Source organism: Hippocampus guttulatus, chromosome 9 (genome assembly GCF_054856545.1).
Source record: "Hippocampus guttulatus isolate MCC_2025c chromosome 9, RoL_Hgut_1.0, whole genome shotgun sequence".
Taxonomy (NCBI): Eukaryota; Metazoa; Chordata; class Actinopteri; order Syngnathiformes; family Syngnathidae; genus Hippocampus; species Hippocampus guttulatus.
In genome coordinates this window covers 19,046,999-19,067,470 of record NC_141269.1, presented here as the reverse complement: position 1 = coordinate 19,067,470, position 20,472 = coordinate 19,046,999, and the positions used below count along the sequence as shown (strand labels likewise).

At 42.9% G+C, this 20,472-nt stretch overlaps 2 protein-coding genes across 3 annotated transcripts; one reads left to right on the top strand and one right to left on the bottom strand.

Moving 5' to 3' along the window:
* The first annotated feature begins 249 nt into the window (after positions 1 to 249).
* LOC147200685 (short coiled-coil protein B) lies at positions 250 to 9,297 on the top strand. Of its 2 annotated transcripts, none has more exons than XM_086119989.1 (4): positions 250 to 265; positions 352 to 462; positions 6,129 to 6,209; positions 7,922 to 9,297. In XM_086119989.1, the coding sequence occupies exons 2-4, from the start codon at positions 399 to 401 to the stop codon at positions 8,062 to 8,064; spliced, it is 288 nt and encodes a 95-aa protein (XP_085976115.1). In that variant the 5' UTR covers positions 250 to 265; positions 352 to 398; the 3' UTR covers positions 8,065 to 9,297. The 2 variants fall into 2 exon arrangements, with proteins under 2 accessions (XP_085976115.1, XP_085976113.1); XM_086119987.1 differs by lacking the exon at positions 250 to 265 and adding an exon at positions 5,976 to 6,047 and having other exon boundaries at positions 273 to 462.
* A 60-nt stretch (positions 9,298 to 9,357) lies between these two features.
* On the bottom strand, positions 9,358 to 19,143 carry clgn (calmegin). The gene is made up of 15 exons (XM_086119986.1): positions 18,860 to 19,143; positions 15,831 to 16,070; positions 15,666 to 15,739; positions 14,978 to 15,036; positions 14,689 to 14,830; positions 14,433 to 14,514; positions 14,037 to 14,229; positions 13,443 to 13,632; positions 13,229 to 13,342; positions 12,357 to 12,513; positions 11,356 to 11,571; positions 11,153 to 11,269; positions 10,940 to 11,087; positions 10,695 to 10,870; positions 9,358 to 10,496 (listed from the first exon to the last, which is right to left on the bottom strand). Exons 2-15 carry the CDS (start codon positions 16,068 to 16,070, stop codon positions 10,425 to 10,427), a joined length of 1,980 nt encoding a protein of 659 aa, XP_085976112.1. The 5' UTR covers positions 18,860 to 19,143; the 3' UTR covers positions 9,358 to 10,424.
* Between the last annotated feature and the right edge of the window lie 1,329 nt (positions 19,144 to 20,472).

The following is a 20,472-nucleotide window of genomic DNA, read 5'->3' as shown; positions in this document are numbered from 1 at the left end:
TAGAAAAAAAAGTGTCTTGCTGACAATTCAGGTTAATGTGTGACTGACGAGTGTGCATCACATTGTGTGTTTATAAACCCCTTTATGTGGTGTTACTGGTACTAAAACTTTGACCTGTGGCGCTTTCCTTGCAAGGGAGGTCGTCGTCTTCTTTCACTCTTAGTGCGCTTGTTGCCATGGTGATCTTTTTCCATGACAGCTCTTGTAACTCGAGTCACCAGTCAGGTAAGGTAGGAAGCTATGACGTAAATAATTCAGGCAACAAGTGAGTGTGGACAAAGGGCTGATATGAGGAAGAAAGTGAGTGAACATAAAAAGACAGTGAGATTTTGATTGCTTTTCTTTCGACAGAATTAAGAGAGAACACCAAGCTGAAGGAGAAAAAGGAAAGTGAGGCCATGGCGGCCGACTTGGGGGAGGAAGATGCGACTTTTACGAACATATCGCTGACAGACGACCCAGGTAAAACTTCACAAAGCTTTTCTTTGTACGCATGAGCATGAAAAGGAAATTTACATTCTCATCAAACACCAAGAAATGTAATCAACCCATTTAATATAATTCATTCTTTTCAGCAGCGCATGCTGATACATTGTAAAATGAAAACAAAGGCAAGAAGGCAAATGTTAGCTGGTAAAATAAAAAGGAAAACCTGTCGTGTGTACTGTAACTCATTTCATTTCATTAATTAATTCATTTATTAACAAAAAGTGTTCAAATCTTCATTCATTCATCTTCCGAACCGCTTGATCCTCGCGGGGGGTGCTGGAGCCTATCCCAGCTGTCTTTGGGCAGTAGGCGGGGGACACCCTGAACCGGTTGCCAGCCAATCGCAGGGGAATGAATGAATGTTCAAACCTTCATTGGTCCTGATATGAAATATCAAAAACGATGAATCAAAGAGTAAAGGGGCTGTCACTTATGTAGCGCTTTTCTACCTCAGATAGTCAAAGTGCTTCACACTTTTAACCCCATTTACCTAGAGGTGACACAACATCAGGGGGTTCAGTATCTTGCTCAAGAACACTGACATGGTCGCAGCCTAAAACCACACTTACAGATGTTGATGTTTGTAAACTATTTCTTATTGAACACAAATTTATAAGATGTTGAATGAGAAACAGTGATACACACTGCACTTGACCCTGACAGCCAACACCTGAGCATTTCACTCAGTTTGTCAGGTGGTCTAACTAAAATTGGTAAAGACAATTTTGCATTTGACATCACATTTGGAAATTGGTTAGTATGGTACTGTATGTCTATCTGACAATTTTGAGGTTAGAGCTTCGAACTTCTGTTCCGGCCTTCCCGTGTGGAGTTTGCATGCTCTTTCTCACTCATGCATTTTACATTCATACGTGTCACAATCACATGGGGCTTTGACAGAAAAAAACAAGACATCAGCCCCTAATTAGGAGCAGACTCTTGTTATTCATGTCGTCAAAGCGCCTTTTCTAAAAACCAGATTCTTCACTACTGGCACATAATAAACAGACATTTACACATACATACATAATTCTCAGTTGATTGTTATCAATTAGAAGTCAAAAATTGTCTTTGCATTAATATGTTCTTGCTGCCCCCCACATTTGTAAACACAGAATTCTGATTAATACCTTACCTGTATTACATTTGTACATTATGAATTAAGCAGAAAAATTAGCCTGCTTTTATCCATCTCAGGAGGCGGCCATTTCGTCCTCTACTGTTGCCTGCTGTCCACTGAAACTGACATCACAGGCTCAGCTTGGGGATGTCACAGCTCACCTGTTTTCGGGGTTTGCTCATGTTACGAGTGAAATTTGCGTGCGAGTAATACGGCTTGTGAAGTGCTAGATGTTTTAATTTTATGTCAATAGAAGCGCACAGTCCTCAACCAGTGCCCAGTTTTCCCCGCTAGTAATGTGTAGTTGTAACTTCTACTAGACCAGTGTTTCTCAAATAGTGGGGCGCGTCCCCCTGGGGTGGCGCGAGGCTCCGTCAGGGGGGGCGCGTTTGACCTTGGGGAACATGCTTTGTTATTTTTTTACTGTCCTAAAATAACTTGCAGTTGCACCTCCACTACGTTAGAGGGCAGTAACGCTCTCATTTGTAGCGTTTGCGCAGGGAGCATTCTCAGGGAGGAAATAGGACGAGGCGTATGTAGAGCTTGGCTTCAATGTGCCTGCAGTGGCAGACGAAGGAAGATTGATGTGCTTACTTTGTCTAAAAGTTTTGGTAGCGGACAGCATGAAGCCAAATAAATTAAGGCGTCACTTAAAGACATTACACCCCAATCACGCTGATAGGCTGCTTGTGTTTTTTTCAGCGAAAACGTGCCGAATATTGCCAACAATCATGCCGCTTTGTGACTGCTACTTCAGTAAACTAATAATACCTGTACACAGGTCCCGGCTACACATTGAGCAGGAGCCAAGAGTTGCTGTGTCCTGCTTCAAACTTCGCTTCAAAAAGCTGTGCATTGCAAAATGTGCTCATTGTAGCCATTAATCCAGACATCATCTTTGATTTAAAAAAAGAAAAAAAGCACAAATTCTTTTATATATTTTTGTTTTGCTGGTTAAAGTTTTTTTTTTAAATATTGTGCTCTGAGATAATGTTGGTGATTAGTTTGAATGCAATTATTTGCTATTAGTTATTGAGTTTATGTCATTTTATTTTTCAGTATCATATGGTTTGACATGGTCAGTCAAAAAATATTTATTGTTAAATTAAGGCTTCAATGTTATTTTTGAATTTCAGATGCACTTCAAATCTTTTTTGTTCCAGTTACTAAAGCTATTCTTTGTTATAAGTTGGTCCATAAAGTTGGTCCATATTTCTTTCTTTTTTTATTCTCTTATACGTTAATAAGGATACAGTGTTATGCAAAGGTGTACTTATAACAATTTTATAGACAAATGATACTACTGTATTTGTAGTCGTGCGGGGGGGGGGGGGGGCGCAAGATGTTTTCCTCTTCCTTGGAGGGGGGGGGGCATGACAGAAAATAATTGAGAACCACTGCACTAGTGTGCCTTAGTTGTTCTACTAATAGTGCACTGAATTATCTTATGAGGACAAAAAGCATAGAAATACTGTATGTAGACAAGTCAGCACAGTAGGAGATATCAAATGCTCATTTTGCTTGTCATATTTAGCTCAAAAAGATGCAGAAACAGGAATCCATAGATTTGTAATAAATTACATGATACATGTATAACTTTGAAGATAATTGCTGTAAATCAAAGACGGGCAACTATTAAGTACTCAGATGTGGAGATTGAGCCTTAATATACCCCCGACCCCATTTCAGTTTTGATTTTTTGTGGCCAGTGATTCACTTCAGTCTGGCATTAGTCGCCCCAGGCCTCATGTCAGAACAGACATCAAAGATGTGGTGCTTGACAGCAGAGCGTTGATCGCAGTGTAGCTTCAGCACAGTCTCAGTTACGTAAAACAGATTCAAATTCAAGCTTTGGTGTGAGCATGCGATAGATAAAGCAGAAAAAGCATAAAATTGACAGACATACAGATAATTTCATGGTAAATAGTTAGGGCGCCCCCTGTCAGTCGGGGTTGGCTCACACATTCAGAGGTGAGGAATCCTCATCATTCAGCCGTTGTCGTCGTCGTCATTGTAGCATCGTGTGCGTGCTCGTGTGTGTCTGTGTTTGTGTTTGCAACGACACTCCGTATTTCGGAGAGCACACAGTCTTGATTTCGGTGAGTGGGAACACGATAACTCGTTTTTGTACGCTGCTTTTTCCCCTCCGATTTTGAATATACAGACACTCGCTGCATAAGTTAGCGTCTAAGGTTAGCTGTATCCAGTTGGCTAAGAGAAATTGATAGGTGGCGTAGTCAAAATATGTGCGAAAGGCGCTCCGCGATGAGCGCTTGGGCATCTACTACACTTTTGGCTTTAAGTGCTGTTGGCGAAACGTTACACGGTTGTAGTTTCATTCGTGGTTGTTTGTAGTTTGCAGCAAAGGCTTGTTAGCTAGCAAAGCTAACTTGGACGCGTCAGTTATCGGATACGGTCTACTCGGCTTGATTTTACCAACGCATTATTGTCAAATTGAATGCATCCCATACACGAGTTGTCATTGTATACTTCTAATGCCCATGTGTTCATTTCGTCGATGTCAGTTTTGCTTTGTTTACTCACAACGGCCTACAAGCATAAGTGATGGAAATCGCTGGGGTGAGAAGTCGTAATTAGTCTGTTTACTGTTTACAAAGTAGACTGTTTACAAAATGGGAAATGATTCAGAAGTATAAATAATAATATAACATTTAGAGTCTCGAGCTTTATATGTTGCCTACTTGATGGAGTTGCTCGAGTTTTAAAACGTTGCACCACGCAAGCCAATCATCAGTTTGTTGCTTGTACCATGCTTATTTATCGATAATGAGTGAAGGTAGTTTAAAAAGCAGAGCAGTAATTTAGATGCTTGATTGAGAATAACCTGACCAGAAATCCGTGAGAGTCAGATGAAGCAACTAACAGGGTGCGGCAACTGCGCTCAGCATCCACCATCACATAAACGATGCACTCAAGCAACTGCTGCATCTGTGTGTGTGTGTTTTTAAGGCAGAATTACCACTTGGATTCTAAGTGGCCAATTCCAAATTGATTCCCAAATCAGATTTTTTTTAAATTTTACTATTTTACACTTACAATGAACTCCTGCTCTAATGTGGTTCGTTTGCCCCCACCCCCCACTGTATCACAACAGTTTCAAACACTCATTTGTATGGGTTTCTACTGTATGAAGGCAAGTCAGAATTTAGAGTTGCTCACCAACAGTGTCGAACCATGTTGCACAGCAACATGCTGGGCAGCTCCAAGATCTCCTTGAAGAGATGCTGTGTAATTCAGAATAACAACACACAAGAGGAATTATCGCTGCATGAGCTACAAGTCAATGGCAAAGAATAAAGGCATTATTGAGTAAATTAAGCTCAGCTGGATATGTGTTCTGAATGTGTTAGGCAGAGCACAAGGATCATCAGCGTGTGCTTCTGTCCGCACACGTGAGCTACATTAGCAAATAATTGCTCGTGCGTAAATATTTGCGCGCCCTCGCTCATTTGTCAGCGAGTTTCCAGGTTCATACTACATGTATGCGAGCTGTCAGTTGCCAGTTCGTAACAATGATAGACCTCGATGCATATAAGCGTAAACGGCTGTTTGCACCGACCATCAAGCAAGCTGTATTACTTATGTTCCATATTTCATTTTTATGCATTTTTATCTGTATGCATGTAGCAAGTTGCAATCTGTTGAGTTAAATCAATGCCAAATACTGTTAAATATATATATTTTTTAATATGCATTGAGCTATTACAAACATATATTACACTATAGATAAAACATCATATAAAACATTTCATAATTACTTTGCCTAGTAACTACTTTTGCAAGGCAAGAACCGAGTTGGGAACTCTCATCTTCTGGATAAAGTAATTTGCAACTATAACGAATTACTTTTTTTAAATAACATCCCCCACACCGGTCCCATCACTACTTTATGGGAGAAAAGCACCTTCCAATGAATTATCGAGCTTGGAGCAAGTTAAAGCTTCTCCGGCTAACTTAAATTAGCATAACTTTTTCCTTTGCTAACCAGAGATGGTGTGTGAGCGTAAAGTGACATGATTATTGTGGGAAATGTGTGACAAAACTAAATAAAGAGCAGGCGATTGTGGCAGTCGCGGCTGGATCCTTTTTTTCCCCTCCTCCACGTTTATAAAAGATCAATTCGTCACAGTCCTCCTTGATACCATGGGTGACAAAATTCAAAACCAAAATACACTTCTTGCACGTGACGTTAACACACATTTGTGGAAAGAGGACTCAATAACCAAAGTCGTCAGCAAGCAAACAACGGATTCCCTAGGAATCAAATTCGCGGGAAACAGTTCTCACAATGAACAATTTTTTGTCTACATCCCTATTTGGGTGTGTTTTTGTTATTCTGCTAAAGTGGACAGCAGATCTGCAGCCCTGTATACTAAGCCAGAGAACGATCTCTTCATCATGAACTGCGACATAGATGGTATGTGTACTCTTTATTGGCATAGCGTCCGAGAAGAACGAATTTGTAGTGGGGAAGTGATGCTGCTCGATTGTCTTTCAGGGGACATGGAGAACCAGGTGGAGATGGAGGAGAAGACAAGGCTCATAAATCAGGTGTTGGAACTTCAGCATACTCTGGAAGGTGACATAACCATCATTTTTTTTCTCGTCATTCTAAAACTTTTATGAAGTGGCATGGATTAACATTTTAGCGTTCTTAACTGTCATACAAGCATACAATGACATGAACTGTACATGAAAAAAAACAAACACTTAACATTGATGACAAATGAGGAAGGGTATTAAACATTGTGTTATTGTTGCACCTAACACATCTCTCTCCTTTCGTTTTTACATTAACTGACACTGACGTATAAGAAAAACCAACCAATGTAATGTAGAATATTAAACAAAACACACTACCCCTTGATCGCCAGTGGCATATGGCAGCTAGCTTGAGAAGCTAATACAGCAAGCAGTCTTCATCTTTATGCGGTGCTTGTCCATGACAAACGGCAAAACCAAATTTCACTGCAGTGCAAAAAGAGAGCAAAGTAATACCGTATGTCAACTGAGGAAGAATTGCATCAAGTTCCCAGGTGCTGTTGACCAGACCACCTTACAAGATGCAGTTCTATGAATATGGGAACTATCCTGGAGTAATTGGCTGTATTGATGGATGTCATGTCCCCATGAAGTATCCTTCAACAGCAGATGCTGAACTGGCCACATGATCATCATCTGGGATACCTTCCAAGGGTTGTTGGCATTCAATTCTTCCCAGGTCATCGATATCCGGTCCTACTGGGGTTCGTCCACCTATCTTGAAGAGCTCCTTTCGAGGAGTTCCTGTGGTTCTCTTTAACTGTTAATGTTTTTCCACATTCCCTTTACAGTGCGTTGCATGAACATAAAACACACATTTCAGTCCATGTGTATTTTTTTTTCTCTGATGCTGAATGGTGATTTGTCCTCTCCTTTGTACCACTTGATTACCTGAGTCTGAGACTCTTTAGTCTGGAGCATGTACATTTCAAGTTAAACATCATCTCAGGAAGCAATATGGTTAGTGTAAAAGACGTTTCGTCTAGTCCTGGTTTTGTTTAAGATTTGTACGGGAAACTGGGCCTTTATGTGTCAACTCTATAGTACCGGTAGTTTACATGCAACTCTTCTTCATATGAATATGAATGAAACTTAAGTTCACCTGTCAAGGTAATTGCGCGTTGTATGTTGATCCTGAAAATGTGAGCTTTAAGTCAACATGATGTTTTTGAAGCACAACAGCGAGGCAAAGAACTACGAGTTCTGAAATAAAAGGAAATGCTCAAACGAAATGTACGGTAATGATTTCTCACAATGATAAGGAACAGATAAATATCAATATGCAACACTTTTTCAATAAATCTCTGCCCATGTTGATATTTTTGAATGATCACATCGACAACTTTGCTAGGACATCACAACAGTGGGGTTATCTTTAGAACCGGTCTGCAGGCTCATGTGGTCCTCGGGGGGGGGGGGGGGGGCTACCTGGTGGATGCGGGCACCATGATGGTGACCCTTGCGCTACAGCAAGGGGCTCAAACTGGTCCTCGAGGGCTGCTTTCCTACATGTTATCCATCAGTATCATTTGAGTCAAGTGTGTTGCAGCAGGGAGAGACGGAAAACATGCAGGAACACGGCCCTCCAAGAGCGGAGTTTGAGACCCTGCTCTACAGCTTAAGGCAGCAATTGAGGTTATCAAAATACGGATGCCTTTTATTCATCATCATCATTTTTCCGTGTGGGCAATTCCTCAAAAAAAACAAAACTAAACAAAAAAACCAAAACAACTTCTCTGTTTGTTGCAGACCTGTCTGCGCGGGTGGACGCGGTCAAAGAGGAAAACTTGAAGTTAAAGTCGGAGAACCAGGTCCTGGGTCAGTACATCGAGAACCTCATGTCTGCGTCCAGCGTCTTTCAGACCACGGACACCAAGAGCAAACGCAAGTGAGTTTGGGCTGAGACCATAGACGTGTAGGAGGCGGGTAACGTCCTCCCCCAGACTTCCCTGGTCCCAAATTGAAAATGCTTTGTCACCTGTTCTGCTTGCTCTGGCAGCACTGATTCACTTTTGATTTGTCACATGGCACTTGTTTTGGGTTATTATTGCAGCTCAATTATTGACAAGACGTGTGGAGCCCTAATTGCGTGTGCAAGGCATACATGTAAAAAAAAAAAAAAAAATCCATGTGTAGGTAATTTGTAAATGGGTGCAAAAGGATTGCAGATAATTGTTGAGCTTAATTCGACTGGAATTAACATTCACAACATGACTGTTGTACATGCAACTCGCCACACACGGGCAAATATCGATCGACACAAATAGACAATTGCCAGGTGTTCAAAGTTTTTGCTCTCCCTATTACAGATGAGAGACGTGCGCCTAAATTAGTCCACGGAAGGGTCATGAGTCACTTCTTACTTTTCTGTATGTCTGAGGTCATAGCTTCGCACCGTTGTCACCAACCTGGTTTTCTGTTGAATGTGATCCCCCGCTTGTCTCAGCCTTCATCGTGTAAGTGGGGTGAAGCAAACCAGGCTATAATCCATAATGTTCTTTTATTTCTAATGTATTCGTGTTTTTGTCATTGTCATCATGACCACACGTTGCATGACTGTTTTTTCTCCACTGCCAAGCAGAACAGTGTTCCCGTAAAGTGTATTAGAATGGCATGTAGACCTTTAGTTAAAACATATGTATAATGAATCCTAACTTGTTTTGTCAGTCATGATCCAAAAAAGAAATGTCTTGCTGCATCTATATGAGTTGAGACAGGAAGCGCTAGACACAAACAGATATCAGAATGCTTTCTACGCCAAAGCAGTTAAGTGCATTTGAGTGCTATTGATCTCCTGTCGGAGGCAAGGACAGGAAATGGATGCTGGTCTCCACCTTGAACTGCAAAATAAAGGGCATGTCCCTTTTGAAAAATGGAATTAGCATCAACAATAAAATGCTCGTCGAATGTTGGCTTGATCGAAAAAGTAGTAATTCACAGTTGGTGGAACCTAACTACTCATTAAAGGGAAAAGTTGTAATTTATTTAAATGATTTTGATATATTTAGGTTGTATGAAAAGTATTTTAGAGAATCGTGTACACTCCAGGAGCCATCTTGTGTGAAGATACCATGCACTGTTACTTTGAAACATTGTTTATAATAAAAGCTTTCGTTCTATGCTCACTCTGGATTTATTTTATCCTCAGCACATCATGAGATAATGACTACACCTGAGACAGATGCTCTAATATTAAATATTTTATTTTCAAGAGCAATGTGCAATTTGCAAACAGATGTCAACGGGGATATGATATATGCCAATGTCTGGCGGGAACTTTACAAAAGCTTTTTTGAGATTTGGGGGCAGGGGGCTTTGTCTTCCAAGGGCATGTTGTAAATGTCGCAAAAAGCATAGCTTTTGCAAAAATATGCTCACAGAACTGGCAAGGCATTCACAGTTGGTGCTCGAATCAAACAGACGCACACACACACACACCCAAGATTCATACATTACATAAGTACGATGACCCTCCAGCCATTGGACAAGAATATTTTGTTACCCGTTAAAGGAATGCACCGTGTACATGGATAAAAACTTCTGTGCTCGATCTGATAAACAGCGGGAAAAAATGTTTTGGTGTATTGGCCTTAAGCGCAGGTCTGTGCATGACAGCGTACCCTTCAAGTTAATCATCAATCTATACGAGCAGAATAATTTAAACTAGAGATATTGATCTCTAAAAAGACACAAAAGTAAATGCACGGATGAAACGATTGACAGAAACCTACGAGGTCCCTTTTCTTCACTCTGCGGTAACCTCATTGTCTCCGACTGAAACTCTTACAAGTGGGGAAAAACTCATCAAGGTTAGGAACTTTGTCCTTATACGTGTTCTTGGAAGCAATGAACATAAAAGCTGACAGTCCAGATGCTGTACACTGCCTTTACTCTAAATAGATTGATGACGAGAGAGAAAGAACCACATAGAAACAACCACATGGTAGGCTGCCAGGCAATAGTTAAACAAGGCAAAGAAAGAATGATGAATATTTCGAAGCAGACGATCAACTGCAGAAGGGAAAAAAGTAGTAATGCACAAAGAACTCGAAATGCAAAGGCGAGATGAGGAGGAGCCCCGGATGTAGTTTGTTTGTCGCAGAAGGATGAACGATAATGGGATAACCCGGGATACTGGAGGCTACCGGGAGATTGTGGAGGAAATGCACGTTCAGTCCAGCTCATGGAGGAACGATGGCGCTTCCACGTTGTCCCTGCAGGGGAGTTGGAGACGGTAGGTGTCGCCGTCACCTCAGTCTTTTCGTACCCTCCTCTTCCTCACGGATTGTTTGTTGCTCTCCACAGCGTCACTGTCTCCGTCGGGCTGGAAGGAAGGACACCGTGAGTAAAATGAAACAGTGAGAATGCACCCAATGCTGTCGAGTGTCACATGGGCTGCCCATGAATACAAACGATGCCTTCAAATAAATGCAACTTCGACCAATCGATTTTCAATCTAATTTCTGGATTCCAGACCACAATGAATCCTTTTCTGGGGTACAGATGTCACTTTTCCACTTACCTCCTCCTCTTCTAATCGGCTCTCAGGAGCTTTGCTTTCTTCTTCCTCCTCTTCCTCTTCCCCCTCCTCTTCCTCCTCCTCTTCCTCCTCCACTTCTTCCTCTTCTCCACCACGCTCAATGTCACAATCCCCCTCTGGTTGGTCACCTCTTAGATTTGTAGCATTCTCAGCCTCTGCTGTAGTTTGAATGTACAGTGTGTTTGAGTAAATGGGAAAACCAACATTGGTCGAGGTGTCTGTCTCACCTGCAGGTGCTTCAGCGTCCGCGGCCTCAACATCTTCTTCATCCTTGTCTGCACCAGCTGCTGCCTCTTCTTCCTCATCTTCTTCATCCTCTTCTTCTATGTCAGCCTGTGGCACATCCACTTTCTTGTACACATAGTCATCGGGTTTCTGTGAGAAATTTGGGAGGGGGATTAATATCGTGCAGAACGTTTGACTTAAATAGCTCATGGTACCTTAGGCCAGCAGAAGAGCACAACAAGACCCACTGGCAGACCGACCGTCAGGACGTAGACCACCCAGAGCCATGGGCGCTCCTCTGCTGCAATCATCAACTGGGCAAAAATCCCAGGCTGAAGGGAGGACAAGTTGGGCCCTTGTTAATAGGACCCAGTGTATGCGCACTTATTGTTCTCATGAGGCGTGCGTTAACGCTAACCTCATTAGCACTGGCCACGAGCTTCTTCAAACCCCAGCTGTCCGAGGCCCAGCGATCAGCAACTTCCTTGCGGGACGTGACAATGAAGTTGTCGAAGTAGATGTCGGAAGTCATGGACCACAGTTCTAAGCCCACTGCTTTGAAAGGCGTCATTTTAAATGGCTGCAGGTCTTCAAAATATTCAGGGTTCATAACTTTACGTGGCTTCCAGGACCCCTTTGATGAAAAAGCAAGAATGAAATAAAAGATGAACATCACTTATTCTCATGAGATTGCACGCCTGTGATGATCAGTTGGTTGTACATAAATTCATCGCAAGAGCGTGGCAGATTGTTCTGCACCTGGCTTTCAGACGCAGTATTAAAATCAGCCACCGCAATCTCTCTCAGGTTTGAAACATCACATTGCGCGTGCTACATTTGGATCTACTCCTTCCAGTATTTTGTCTATTGGTGTAAAAATGAGTTGAATTTTGTAAACACAATTCAGGGAGCGCCCGGTTAGTAGACCAGCTTTGATACCTATTTGCGCGAACATTCAATTCTGCACCCGTTTTTGCATGCGCAAACCTTTCGTAGGCGGCCCGGTAGTCCAGTGGTTAGCACGTCGACTTCACAGTACAGAGGTACCGGGTTCGATTCCAGCTCCAGCCTCCCTGTGTGGAGTTTGCATGTTCTACCCGGGCCTGCGTGGGTTTTCTCCGGGTACTCCGGTTTCCTCCCACATTCCAAAAACATGCATGGCAGGCTGATATAACACTCTAAATTGTCCCTAGGTGTGAATGTGAGCGTGGATGGTTGTTCGTCTCTGTGTGCCCTGCGATTGGCTGGCAACCGATTCAGGGTGTCCCCCGCCTACTGCCCGAAGACAGCTGGGATAGGCTCCAGCACCCCCCGCGACCCTCGTGAGGATCAAGCGGTTCGGAAAATGAATGAATGAATGAAACCTTTCGTAAACCAAGCCCGCAGGAAACAAAGCAAAGTCAAGCAGCTGGTGGTTACCTGATAGTTGGGGTTGTCTACCAGTGGCGCTTTCCACTTGCCCTTGTACTGAGGGTTGTTTATCATGGGGCGCTTCCACGGCCCACACCCTGGAGCACTTTCACATGCTGGGTTGGGGATCTGCAGAGCCTCCCATTCTCCATCCATATCCTTATCCCTACACACAGCAGAGTTGTCAGGCTGCATAGTTCCGCAGCATAAATGATGAAAAAAAAAGAATACCAGAAATCTGTGAGTAACTGACCCCCACCCCAAAGGGTTTGTAATGACCTACTGCGGTTTTTGGAGGCGTCTTCCTGTAGCAGTTCATCTTATTAAATGGACTCTGACGTCGTTCGAACATTCTATTTGGACAGTAGTATATTTTCTTGAATGCTGCCCACACGGTTTAGATTGCAGCCTGGGCAGGGGTATTCCCCCCCATCTGTGGCCCCTTCTCAAAGTTTCTCATTTCCCCTGCCCCCCAGATGTTTTTTTTTTTCTTGCCCTCCTTTAAGATCAGGGGATGTTGTTACTACTGGTCAACTGTGGGCACGTGAAGCTCTTTTGAGGCTATTCTGTGATGAAGGGCTATCTCAATAAAATGGACTCGACTTATAGGTGCCACAAGTTGGCGGCAAATGACGACTTGTGTCTCAATGAAGCTCCTCAATTCAATTGACTCAAAATTGTTTCCCGAGCAACAAATTGCCACTAGATGGTGCCAGAGCATTATCTTTTTTGCTTTGGCCTGTGCTCCGAAGAACAAATCGGTCCGTTTTTTTCACAATCGATCTTGCAAAAAAGAAAAGGTGCATTCCTGAATGCCGAACCGCATGTATGCTGCGCTTCACTGTATGGTTTTGTTGGAAACGTGTTCACAATCTACTTGCCAGTCTTCTGGTTTCTCAGAATTCGGATCGGAGATGAATTCAGGTTCCTCGTCCAGCCAGCCCTCTGGCTGCACTGCATCTGGGTCTTCAATCTTTGCGGGTGCATCCTCATCCCTGACACAAAGTCGTTTTTACTACAAATCGACAGTCATTTGGCGACATTTCAACATGGCAGTTTGCAGGCCAAGTTGGTTCTACTAGTGTGGATGTTCACCAGTCGTCAGGCTTGACAGCGTCGGGGTCGGGAATCTTGGCCCTCTCATCCCAGTCCTCTGGCTTGGAGTCGTTTGGATCGTCGATCTCTTTGGGCGGGTTGACTGGAGGCACCACGTCATTCAGCAGGTTGCCGCGGCTCACGCTGAACTGGTCAATGAACATCTCATAGCTGTTGTCTGGGTTCAGGACTGGCAACGGAGGAACAGACAGACATGCATTACTGATATTTGACTTTGTAAGTGCAACTATTTTGATGTGCTGTCATGAGGGTTATGTGATACTTTGAGGGGAAAAGTAGTGGTGGCTGGGAATGAGTAAGTGGAGTGAGTTCTCAATGCAAGTGCAGAGAGAATACTGGTGTGTCTGGAGGACGGTACTGTAGTTGCACCTCGCCCTGAGCAGGGACAGCGGTTACTACAGCGGACAGCTTATTATGTTATCAGGTTACAGGGGGCATGAAAGGGTTGAACGCCCGGTATTAGCGATTTAAAAATCTGCATTTTTTTGTTTTAATAAACACAGTACAACATAAGACACAGAAAATGAAAACCCTAATCTTCCCTGCGTGCCGGGGCCCGACATGCCACCATACCCAAAGTGTAGAGGTGAGTCTTCTTGTCAGTGTAGTACTTCTTGAGGTCTACATCAGCCCGCTTGGCGTGCTTTTCCTCCAAATCTTTGTTCAAGGGATTCTGGTGACGGAAGATGAAGTGCAGCTTGTAGTCCTCGCCGCACTTGTCGGGTCCAAACATGATGGAGTAGGGCGTGCGGTCATGGAATTGTTCCTGAAAGGACAGACATTAAGTGAGTTTAGAAACAATTCGAATAGCATTTTTAAATAAATTAACAAAAGAAATAAGACTAATAACTGTGAGAGATGTTTGTATTATGAGATATTCTGGTCACGAACTTATGCGGTGTGTGTAAGTAAGCCATCAATTAGCTGACTGTGTCAGTCTTATGTAAGCTTGACAACACGTTTACGCACCAGATTGACATCACCCGTGTCTGAAAGCAGTTTAATGTAAGCCCCACCGCAGTCAATGCCATCCTGGAAATTAACTTCATACCTAGACAAACAAAAACATATCGACAAAGCAATTCCATTCCATACATTTTGCCAAGTGGGAATACATTTGTTCATGAACAAACTGCGTTTCCTTTGTTGGAAATCAAGAAAGCATCACGGGCATAAACACCCAAAAGCAAATATACCGTAGATGCATTCATTTGTGTGTACTGACTGTACGACAAGGGGTTCATCCTGGAAGACGAAAGATTTGTCCAGCATGGCGGCGATGGCGTGATGCTTGGCGCGGGATTTGAGCACCAAGCCTTGGTCTCCTGGAATCTTGTTTACCTTCAGCTGTTCCACAGCCCACTTTCCTGCATTTAGCACACACAGCAAGTCAAGTCTTTTTTTTTTTTTTTTTTTCAAGGCGCAAATGGCTGCATGCTTTGTCTGACCCACAAGAAAACACACACACACACACACACACACACATTCTGGTTGAAGTGAAGATCGAAACAAACCATCATATTTGGCGATGTCATCATCTGCATCTTCCTTCACTGTTTTGGACAACTGCCATCTAAGGAGAACACAAACAAACAATAAATGATTACAACTCGTGCTTGTTTTAGATTGTTTGTTTAGTATTTAGCAGCATGGTGGCCAAATGTGAGTGCGGGTTCAAATCTAGGCTCCGGCTTTGCTTTGTAAAGTTTTGCAGAACAATAATTCCAATCGGTTGAAAGCATAACATGTGTTCACTTTTCAGCATCGCTAAACCGATTAGATGTACTGCAAAGCATGAAGCACTTCCGGTAGAAAGGACAGACGCTCACTCTTCCCTATATCATTACGTTACAAGATACCTACGAGGATAACAATTGGGACTTAAAATAGCCGTTAAATGTGTAATAGGCGTATTCTATAGTTTGGCGCGAGTACTTTCCACGGTAGAAACGCCATGAAGTTTTTACTTTTCAAAGATAAGGAAATACAAGAGCTCCTCCAGCTAATTCCGCAAGCTTCAACTCTGTTTTAAGTTTGAACACGTTTCTCATTTTGTCAGTTTGTCATTATACTGTATGTTGAAACTTTTGTGCTCATCGGGGTCTGTAATCTCATGAGCGCAACTGCACATGCTGACCAGAGGTTCACGTGCCACTTTACAGCAAAAGCCAAAGTGCTGCTCGCATTCAGATGAGAGATTACCTGTCAAGAGAGCCATCATCAAATGTCTCAACAAAGTGCACATCTCCAGTGGGCACGGGAGTCTCATATGTCACCTAGGAAGCCAACATCAATCAAATGGGTTGACAGGTAGCAATTTTCACATTTCTTCCAGTCCCACTTTTAGTGTTGTTATTCTTTACTCACTTGAAAGGACACCTTGTCACTGGCTGTGGTTTTATGATCTGTTTCTTTTGCCTTATTTTCCTCAATGTCCTCCTCCTCCTCCTCTTCAGTGACTAAAGGCTCCATTTCCTCTTCGTCCAAGCCAATCTCTTCATCAACATCCGATCGCTCAACTTCAGACTGCTTTTGGGCCATTACCAGTGCCACGCTCAAGAAAAAGAGGAACGGCATCCGCCGCATCCAGCGCCTGTCCAGCTTCATCTTTAAAGAGAAATGAACAGGGCGGTGGTTATGTGAGAGGGCAACAACAACACTGACAATGTAACAAAGTGCATACAAGGATGCAGGGCTGGGAAATGGTTTGAGAAAAAAGGGAGCTTGCCATCACATCAACACATTGAGCACTCTCTGCTTGGATTAAAATAGCTCATTTTCTTCCCAAAACACATTGTGTATCCAATAAGCGCACAACCTCAAAAAGGTGTTCTGGATTTCATTCTTTGCTTGTTCCTAACTGCAACAGTGGATGGTGCATGTGAGGTTTGACAAAATGGCTTTTGACGCCGGCTTCCTTCCGCTTGCCAAAAGCATGCATGTTCACTTGAATGACAGCGATTGACTGGCAGCCGGTCTCCAGTGTAATCTGTCCTCTCTCAGGGTCTCAGGGTCCGTTGCTCCAGCACACCGTGATCCAAAACAGCATAAAAGTAGCCTGGATGCCTCTAAAATGCAAAGGACTATTGTATTGAGAAAAAGGTTTGAAACGTTCAACCTTTCTCTCCTTTGATGATTCATTGTGTAGTGGGTGACCAGACAACACACTCTGGCTCCCAGTTCACAACCGTTACAAATTCCTTTGCAAGCACGGTGTTAATTATTGACTCTCATGTAAAACAACCGGATGGAGTGGATATTTGAGTAATTTCTCAGTTAATCAAATGCCCAAATTGTTTTTATCTTCAATGGCATTAGAGATACTCGTCATGGCGTTTTATTTTGAAGTCAAGATGGCGCCCGAGTAGGCAGCCGTCGGCAAGTGCTCTCATGAGCCTTGCTTTTTTTGTTGTTTTTGTGTTTGTTTTGTCACTTTGTGTTGTTGTTGCATCATGTAGAGCAGATTTGGATTGTTTTTCAGCATTTTTTGGCGATGATATTCATCAAGGAGGAGACTCGGTGCTTGGTGGTTACTCCTTCTTGGCAGCATGGGAATACCAGCACTGTTTTTGATTGGGAGGAATGTCTGTGGCATTTGACTCTCATTGCTGGACAGCTCTGGGGCACTTGTGGGGGGTTTTTTGCGCCTGTAATGGGCAGCATTTTACCCAGCCCCGCTTTGTTCGGCGGAGAGATCGGTGCTGTTGGACGGTCTGCGGCTGGATGGATGCAAGGCTTGAGGAGCCGACGATGAGAAGAAAGGAGCGTCAGCGCAGAGCGCCGATGCGGATGTGGAACTGGGAGTCGCGGCTTGGAGTTAAAGCGGATTATATGGGACAGGAGATGTGAGACTATCTCTTGTCGTCAATGGACGCTACAGCTTTGTGTTTGCTTTCAAAACTTAGCTTGTAGCAGACGTGTGCACATTTTCAGCATGACATCCCTGATCCACTGGTGAAAGGCCACTTTGATCCTCTCCTCTTTCATCTAGAACTGCTAGAAAACAACAAAGTGTATGCAAGAAAAGTGATCAAGATTGCACTGCTGTCTGTGTCTTATGTGTTGTGTGGTGTTATTTTGACTTCAAGAGTGGCTGCCTTTCCAGCAGCTCCCACATTTAGTTCTTCTACTTCTTCCTTTTGTAACTTTGCTGCTGTGAATTGGGAATTTCTCCATTGCAAGACTAATAAAGGATTTCTTATATATCCTTCCTGTGTGGAGCTTGCATGTTCTCCCCATGCCTGCGTGGGTTTTCTCCAGGTAATCCGGTTTCCTCCCACATTTCAAAAACATGCATGGCAAGTTGATTGGGCACTCCAAATTGTCCCTAAGTGTGATTGTGAGCGCAAATGGTTGTTTGTCTATGTGTGCACTGTGATTGTCTGGCAACCAGTTCTGGGTGTAGTCCACCTACTGCCCGAAGACAGCTGGGATAGGCTCCACCTTGTGAGGATAACCCCTTTAGAAAATGGATGGATACGTATCCCCTTAAATTTATTGGGTGGTAGTAACATCCCTCGATACTGTTCTAATGGATGACAATGTGCATTTTAGGCTGCATCTGATTGGTCAGTCAGATACAACAAGTACAATGATGAAACTTATCGTACGTGTTTGCAACATGAAATACTGCAAGGGACATGAGCACCAATACAATTGACTTCAATAATTCGTCAAAAAAGGAATTTCCATATACTGTAATTTGAAGTAAAGCTAGTATCCACAATAGCATTTAACTTATTTTTGTGTTGTGTTGGACAAACAAATGAGAAAATTCTGTTTTCTATAGCTTAGAAACACAAGATTTTTGTTCACACAATGAATTTGACAGACTGGGTTTGAATCTATCAAACGAGTGAAAGGAGAGACGTGGATTCCAAGTGTTATCTAAACAGCACAGATGTGAATGAGTGACCAGCACATTCCACAATCAGCCCCGCAATGGTGTGCGCGTACTTGGCCCAGCATCTCTATCCAGCCCAATGAGTAAGCAAGCTATTGGCGAAACAACAGAAGAGCCTCGAAGTCTTGGGACAGATCATTGAGCTAACATGGCTGCCTGTGAAAACTGCGACCTCCAAACTGTGCCGAGATGAAGGCTTTCTGCAGACGCACCTGCTCCTGCCCAGCCAATGTGTCCTCATCACCACAACAGCTAGAAAGAGCGTGCCGCAAAGCGGTCTAGTACAGGCGTATCTTCTAAAATGTCGCGTCATAAAGACACTGCCTGACTCAGGAAATAACTCAAAGCAAACCGACCCGCCATACAACGCGTGAAGTCCAAACTATGGTTTTAGAAACATATTGCGTACACACACAACAATTAGCTCGCTTTATTAGCAGCGATGTCGAGGGAGGGTGAAGGAGAGATGGAGAATGAAAAAGAGCGCACAAACCTCGCGCCTTGTTGTCGCCGAATAATCCTCGCGAAACTGCTCCTCACACCAACAACAATAAATGAAGAAATGAAAACGGACGATTGTATTGCGCGAGGCGCTAACAAAACTAATCTACGGTGTATCTGCGAACGCACACTTTGAAATGACGTACGGGATCCACCGTTGACAGATCGGGCCATGAAAGAATGTAACGGTTCGACTGCAAACAAATGCGCATGCGCATTTATGTAGATGCTCAGTGTTGGGCCTCGAAATGAAACGCCTTTCCCCGTTTCATCCAACAGCCAATGTTCAACATAGGAGGCAGTTCAGGAAGTTCATTAATGTCAGTCACAAAAAGCATTTCACAAATAGTATATTCTTTAGTTGTTGTTAAAAAAAATCACGATAACTAATGGCGAATTGATTCCTTTTGGTGCCCCCCGCCGGTCCACTGGTGTTTACGTTCATGCACACTGTGACAGCGGCATCTCAGATCCCAGCGCCAGCGCCAGAATTATCTAATCTTTTCAACACCACCAACCGGATATGGTCGGAGCAGATGCACTCTCAGACAGGAAGTGGTGGGAATTCATTCTGTGTTCGACCTAGACAGGAAGTGGTGGTGGGGTAGATTTTAAAATAAAAGCGTTGCACTCAGACCAACTGGAAAAACGCCCATTAACGGCGCTTCCTGGAGACACTTTTTGTGACGATCAATCAACGTAACTAATTATCACTGTTAGTTTATTCCGTAAAACAGTGAGTTCTATACCTTAATAGTGACTCTCAGACCACGTGGTATAACGCTCATCAACGACGCTTACTACCGGGACTTCCACCTCCCCTTTTTGTGACGACCGGGCAGCGTCACATGATCATATTTAAAACCCACGGTTAAATGTGTTGTCTGATTTGTATTAACTTTCTATTATGTAATGCTTCCGTGTGTAACGTACAATCTCTTAGTTGAAAACGCTTTATACAGTTATATGCGGATGCTTTGCACCTACTCCAGAGATCAGTACGAGCATAACCCTTGTTAAATTAATTTCCTCTGACCAGTTATTGTTAGATGCCCTTCGATTGGCTGGCAACCAGTTCAGCGTGTACCCCGCCTCCTGCCCGAAGACAGCTGGGATGAACGGATTAGAAAATGGATGGTTGGATGAACGTACTCTTAACAGGAACAAATCACTATATTTTCAAAATCAGATTGATTCAAACATTATTTTACTGAAGGACTTATTCAACTGTAATGGTCAATTCCTTAATTATTGGTTAACGGAAAAGGCATTTCCTGTTGAATTTAAATAATTTCATTCTGGAATGAATTCTAACCAGAGTGGAATAATAAGAATTATTGAAGTCTATTAAAACAAAATGATGACCCAGTCCTTTATAGTAACCTCTATATACTCTAAACGATATTGACATTCTGAGCAGTAAACAAACACATCATAAATGTACTTTTCAAAATTCCATTAATTCTTTTTTGATGGAGGTCAATAATTATTTCAAAACTCTTGATATTAAAAAAAAAAAAAGAATATGTACTTTTTTTTACACTGCTGTCTGCAGCCAACTCGGAATTGGAAAAATAAAGTTGAATAAACGAACAAGAAATACAG